Source organism: Aegilops tauschii, chromosome 3, assembly GCF_002575655.3.
Source record: "Aegilops tauschii subsp. strangulata cultivar AL8/78 chromosome 3, Aet v6.0, whole genome shotgun sequence".
In the NCBI taxonomy this organism is placed as follows: domain Eukaryota; kingdom Viridiplantae; phylum Streptophyta; class Magnoliopsida; order Poales; family Poaceae; genus Aegilops; species Aegilops tauschii.
Genome location: NC_053037.3, coordinates 13,074,740 through 13,081,725, shown reverse-complemented (window position 1 = coordinate 13,081,725; position 6,986 = coordinate 13,074,740). Strand labels below are relative to the sequence as shown.

The 6,986-nt window shown below is 42.3% G+C and overlaps 1 protein-coding gene across 1 annotated transcript; it reads left to right on the top strand.

The window, feature by feature from the left end:
- Positions 1 to 1,664: 1,664 nt before the first annotated feature.
- LOC109777828 (receptor-like protein EIX1) lies at positions 1,665 to 6,109 on the top strand. The gene has a single exon (XM_073509822.1). It carries the CDS (start codon positions 1,675 to 1,677, stop codon positions 4,723 to 4,725), a length of 3,051 nt encoding a protein of 1,016 aa, XP_073365923.1. The 5' UTR covers positions 1,665 to 1,674; the 3' UTR covers positions 4,726 to 6,109.
- The last annotated feature ends 877 nt before the right edge of the window (positions 6,110 to 6,986 follow it).

Genomic DNA, 6,986 nt, shown 5'->3' with positions numbered 1-6,986 from the left:
TGGGACCGGGGTCGCCGGTGTACTGGTCTAGGCAAACGCGGCGGGGCAGGTACACGGGCTTGCAGACCTTGCAGGTTGCAGTACAGTTGTCGACCACGTCCTCGCAGCTGCACTTCGGCGGGATCGACCTGGTGCAGGAGGTCACGTCGCAACACTCCCACGGCTTGGTGCCGCCATGACCACTTTGTCTGCAAGTCCTCGACGAGCCAAGCTGTGATCAGTTTATTCATGACCAAAATGTGCAGCTAATGACTGAAGTGCAGAAAGAAAGGAGTTTGCGCGCGCCGTACCTTTGCCTTTGCTCGGCAAGAGAATGGTGCCCACGTCATCAATATATAAATGTCTAGCAGATCAGGCCGATCTAGATTTGAGGTTTGTGGGTCGGCGTTGGAGATGCCCTAACAAGTAACAGCACATGGGCAATATACGCAAAGATCAGTCAGGCAAGCAACAAAAGATTAAAATCGGAGATGCAGAGCATCAAAAAACAGATAGAGGCAAACTCCACAAAAACGTGACTCCCAGTGCAGAAACTGTAGGAGCAGCATCGTCTTCTGTTCAACTACTCGCTGAATCTTGGCATAAGGATAATTTAACCAACAGGTATTCTACAAAAATATGTAACGCACAACAATCATCAAACAGACAACAGTTTATATACACATGCAAAGAAGAAGAAAAATCATACATACTGGTCAATATTTACTTGCTTAGGTGCCATTATCAAGCCTTCTACTTATTGTAACTTGACTACAAGTTCCACATAATGGAAACTGACAGATATAAAGCTAGCATAGTGGTAGCAGCTTAGCAGGTCAAGCAGACAAATCTGCAACAGGAAAACAGCTCACCACAACCACTAGTCACTCACTCATTCTCCTTCAGCAATTGGTCATACTAAAATATTAACCCCTGTCCTGTTTTTGATTAAAATAACCCCTGTCATTAGCTAGCCAGAAATAAGTTCTGCATTTTGATGATTGTGGGCTTGTGGCTAGAGGGTGCTCCATAGATCTGATCCTTCGATGTTTCTCCAAACAGGACCCATATGAAATTCAGTCTTCAAAGTAGGGGAGGCAGAGGCCTGCTTAAATATATCAATTCCCGTGCCATTAAGTAAGTTGCAAAGCTCAATCCGTATTCCAGCGCTCACTAACAGTTGCATAATATTCCATACAATGCAGCAACCAACTTCTTTCTTCTAGCAACATTTATTTCTTTTGTTTGGGACCAAGGGCATGCTTCAAAATCGGGCCAACTATCATAGAAGCTACAGTCTTACCGGCTACTTTGTGCTACTGATGCTCCTTTCAATCCCTTTTTGCTGTTGTATGTTGTTTAAACTTATAAAACTATAGAGTTTCAACGAAATTGCAAAGCAAAATTTTGGTCAGGTTTGGAGTAGTACCTAGTCGAGTGCACGCCACATATACAACAGGATCAATTGACTTTGACGCCGACGGTACAGTGCGGTTGCAGTCAGGGGTCAGCCAACTAGTGGAGTAGTTGGTGACTCCCATCACAGATGGGCACAAAATATTGTATAGTTGTATGATTGAATATTGTATGTTGTATGATTGAACGAGGCATCCATGGGGCCCTGAAGGACATATATATCTCTGGTACATAGCTAAATACTAACACCCAGCTAGACAACTCGATCATTCATCCACCATGCGTCGCACAATCAATCTCTTGCTCGCTCTCATCAGCATAAGCATCTTTTCGTTCTTCACAAATGATGCACTACAACCCCAGCATCCGCATGCCCATGGGGGTGGCTGCATCCCGACCGAGAGGGCCGCCTTGCTCTCCTTCAAAAAGGGCATTACAAGCGACAGCACCAACCTCCTCACCTCATGGGACAGCCAAGATTGCTGTCAGTGGAGAGGCATCGGTTGCAACAATCGAACTGGCCATGTCGTCAAGCTTCACCTTCGCAGTACAATTGTGGAGGACAACCCCTGGGGCTACTATGATCCATGTGAACATGACAATTCTTTGTTCGGCGAGATAAGTCCCTCTCTACTTTCCTTGAAGCATTTAGAGCACCTGGACCTTAGCATGAACTGTTTACCAGGGCCAAATAGCAAAATTCTTAATTTAATGGGCTCCATGACGAACTTGAGATACCTTGACCTCTCTGGTATACCGTTTACCGGTAGAGTGCCTTCTCAGCTAGGAAATCTGTCTAAGTTGCAGTATCTTGACCTTGCCCAAACTGGTAATTCTATGATGTACTCAACGGACATCAACTGGCTGGCAAAGCTACCTTTCCTGAAGTTCCTTAGCATGAGCGGAGTCCAGCTCTCAGGGATACCTGACTGGCCTCATACCCTCAATATGATTCCACCTCTGAGGGTTATTCATCTTTCTTCCTGTTCACTTGATAGTGCAAACCAATCACTTCTGCACCTTAATCTCACAAAACTTGAGAAGCTTGACCTGTCCTCAAATGATTTTGAGCACTCACTCACATCTGGTTGGTTTTGGAAAGCAACAAGCTTGAAGTACCTCGATCTTGGGGAGAACAGATTATTCGGGCAGCTCCCTGACACACTAGGAAACATGACGTACCTTCAAGTCCTTGATATTTCACGCAATGAGAACAAGAACATGATGATGACAGGATACTATAAGAATCTTTGCAGTTTGGAAATCCTTGACCTCTCTGTTAATAGCATGAATGGAGACATAGCAGTGCTGATGAAGAGTTTGCCGCAATGCACATGGAAAAAATTGCAGGAGCTGGATTTTAGTATCAACAATTTCACTGGAACTCTGCCAGACTTTATTAGTGAGTTCACTAGGTTGAGCATACTATACCTCTATTCAAACAACCTTGTTGGAACTATACCACCACAGATTGGGAATATGACAGGTCTAACCTCCCTTGCACTCTATAACAATCAGCTCACCGGAAGTATACCAGCCAATCTTGGGAAATTGATGTATATGAGTGAACTTCTCCTCTCAAGCAATCTTCTCAGTGGAACTGTACCCACTGAAATAGGTTCTCTTATTAATCTGAATTCTCTGGCCCTAAGGGAAAATAACTTTACTGGAGTGATCACGGAAGAACACTTCGCAAATCTAACAAGTTTAAGGGCAATAGACATCTCTTCCAACAATTTGAAGATTGTACTGAGTTCCGATTGGCGTCCTCCCGTTACTCTGAAGTATGCATCATTTGGATCTTGCCAGATGGGTCCTCTGTTTCCACCTTGGCTTCAGCAGCTGAAAACCACTGGGCTTGACATTTCAAGCAACGGTTTGAAGGGCGAGTTTCCTGATTGGTTTTGGTCTGCATTTTCACATGCCACATCACTGGATATCTCTAACAACCAAATAAGTGGCAGCTTGCCAGCAGATCTGGATCGCATGGCTTTTAAGAAACTCGTTCTCAATTCAAACCGGTTTACTGGCCCAATACCTGCATTGCCAAATAATATCACATGGTTAGACATCTCCAACAATAAATTTTCAGAAACAATACCATCAAACCTTGGAGCCTCACTACTTGAAGTATTGTCTGTGCATTCAAATCAAATTGGTGGCTATATTCCAGAATCTATTTGCAAACTTGAATGGTTGGTGTATCTGGATTTGTCGAACAATATTTTGGAGGGTGAAATTCCCCAATGTTTTGAAATCCACAACATACAATTTTTTATACTCAACAATAACAGTTTATCAGGAAAAATGCCAGCATTTTTGCAGAACAACACAGGTCTGAAGTTCTTGGATTTGTCATGGAATAAGTTCTCTGGAAGATTACCTACATGGATAGGAAAGCTGGTGAATTTACATTTTCTGATACTGAGCCACAATAATTTTTCTGATAATATTCCAGTTGACATAACTGAGCTTGGGTATCTTCGATACTTAGATCTATCAGGCAACAGCTTCTCTGGTGCAATACCTCAGCATCTGTTGAACCTAACATTTATGAGAACATTACAACAGGAATCAGTTGGTATGGATGGTTCTGTTGAATCTCATGGAACCACAAACTTACGCACTAGCAGCATACTGAATGTTGAACAGCTAGGACATATATTGTCAGTACAGACAAAAGGGCAGCAGCTTGTATACTTATTTGGCAGAACACTTGCATATTTTGTGAGCATTGATTTATCATGCAACTCCCTGACTGGTGAAATTCCTACATACATCACTTCGCTTGCTGCACTAATGAATATGAACTTATCATCAAACCAATTGAGTGGAGAAATTCCAAGCATGATTGGCACCATGCAGTCACTGGTATCTCTTGACCTCTCTCAGAACAAGCTTTCTGGTGAAATCCCATCGAGCTTGTCAAATCTGACATCTCTGGCCGCCCTGAACCTGTCCTACAACAGTTTGTCTGGAAGGATACCCTCTGGCCGCCAACTTGACACCCTCAATTCGGAGAACCCGTCACTTATGTACATCGGCAACAATGGACTTTGTGGGCCTCCTGTCCACAAGAATTGTTCAGGAAATGATCCTTTCATCCATGGCGATCTCAGAAGCAGTAACCAAGAATTTGATCCACTGACGTTTCACTTTGGTCTTGTGCTGGGATTTGTGGTGGGGCTCTGGATGGTGTTTTGTGCACTGCTGTTCAAGAAGACATGGAGAATTGCTTACTTCCGGTTCTTCGACAAGGTGTACGATCATGTCTATGTATTTGTGGTTGTGAAGTGGGCAGGCTTCGCAAAGAAAACAGATGAAGAATAACCAATTTCTCTGAAGGAGGTGGAGTTTGTGCTGCAACCTATTGAATGAGAGCTCTGGAATATTAACCAGTGTGCAAGATCTCCAGACCAGAAGCATATGTTATATTGTGTGCCTTGTTTGCACCTCTATCTAAATAAAAAATGAAGATGCCTATCTCTTCTGATACATTTATGACTGCACTACTGTCAAATTATTGTGGTAAATGTAAGATCTTCAGAAGCATATGTTATATTGTGTGCCTTGTCTGTACCCCCTAAATAAAGATGAAGATGTCTAGCTCTTCTGATACATTTATGCTTTACTACTGTCAAACTATTGTGGTAAATGTAAGCCTTCAGTATTGTTTAGTTATTCCGATACATGTAAAACTTTACTATTCTACTGGACTGTAATCATGAGAGTCTTTCCCTGAATAATTTCAACAGCTTTCTCCCGTGAAAGTGAGTTAATTTTTATTTGTTGCACTTGTATTCTGTTGTAGAAATCCCTGCAAAACTTCAGTTTTTAAATGTACTTGTGCTCTGTAATGCTACTCCCTTACTTTCTGAAGGATACAAGTACAAGGCGCATGATGGTTGGACAGTGGTTTATTTCACAGGTTCGAGTTTTTATTCTTCTGGACTGTAACAATGAGGGTCTTTCCCTGAATAATTTCAACATTTTTCTGCGGTGACAGTGAGTTAATTTTTATTTGTTTCACGTGCGACAGGTTTGTCATCTGGACTTGTACTTGTACTCTGTTGTAGACATCCCAGCAAAACTTCAGTTTATAAACTTGTAGCTGTACTCTGTGATATTCCTCCTTACTTTCTGAAGGGTACGAGTACAATGCCCATGATGATTTGCAGAACTTCTTCTGGTCTTTAATCTGGGTTGGACAGTGGTTTATTTTATAGGTTCAAGTTTTTATGTGTAGCTTTCGATGTGTGCAGTAGAAATGTAATTGACTGTGTAATCCTAAGTGTTAATATCGATCAGCAGCAAGCGTCTTTGGTTACTCTCCTCCAGAGAAATAAGTAAGAGAGATGTTTGAAGAGGAGTTAACTAACCAGCAATTTCCTCCTCCTCAGTTGTGTAGCACTCGCCAGACATGATCCCGGAAATTAGCTAACCAGCAATTGCATGGTGACTCCGTGCCCTCTCGCCCTCCTGTTTCCTCCTCTCGATCCGCAATTTGCATCGTGTTCGAGGCCATGGCCATGCACAAGCTTCAGAGGCTCACTATGGAGTGCAACGCAAAAGCAGAGCAGCAAGGTGATGGTATACTTGAGGACATCGAGCATCTGAAAAGCATCGTGTCATTCAAGGTGAATATATACTCTGCAGGCCTATTCTCCTCCAGAGCCTAAAAACTGGGACCTGGAGGGTATCGAAGCCGTACTCAGGCATGCAATCAACAAGCATCAGGGGCGCCTGATATTCGCAATCAGTCAATGTAAACATGGTGCGGATAGAAAACCCTCCATCCATGCTTCATAAAAGACTTCAATATTGCTTAATTATTTTGATACATGTAAGACGAGTACTATTCTTCTGGACTGTAATCATGAGGGTCTTTCCCTGAATAGTTTGAACATTATCTGTGGTTGCAACGCGACGAGTTAGTTTTCATTTGTTGCATGACGTGTTTGTCATCTGTACTAAATCTGTTGTAGAAATACCTGGAGAACTTCAGTTTTATGATCTTGTACTACCTGCACTATGTGATGTACTCTCTGACTGTCTGGAGGGTAAGAATACAATGTGTTTGGTCTTTATTTATCAGGGTTGGGGTAGGACCGTGGTTTGTTTTATACTGTAGGTTTCAAGCTTTTTTTTGTAGCTTGAAACGTGTGCAGTGGGGTAGAAACGTGGTTTGTTTTATACTGTGGTTCACCGCCGTTGGGGGACGCCGGGAAGGGTAGCCCACACGCACGGCCGTGATGGGCCGACCCAGTTCGGCCGTGATGGGGAGTAGATTTTTCTTCTTCTTGTTGTTTTCCGGTTTCCTTTGATTTTTCACACTGGCGGATCCTTAGGCAGCAGCCCACCTTTCCCAACGATCTTCTGATTTTAAAATTTGGTTTGCAGAAAAAGTCATGAATTTTTATAAATATCCATAGATTGGAAAAAATATGTTGAATAGAAAATGTAAAAATAAAATAAAAACCATGAAAGGCCCATGGATTTTTTATTAAATGTTCACAAATTTTATATCATTAAGTTTTTGAAAAATTCATAAATTTTGGAAACATGGATTTTAAAATGGTGTTGTATGTATA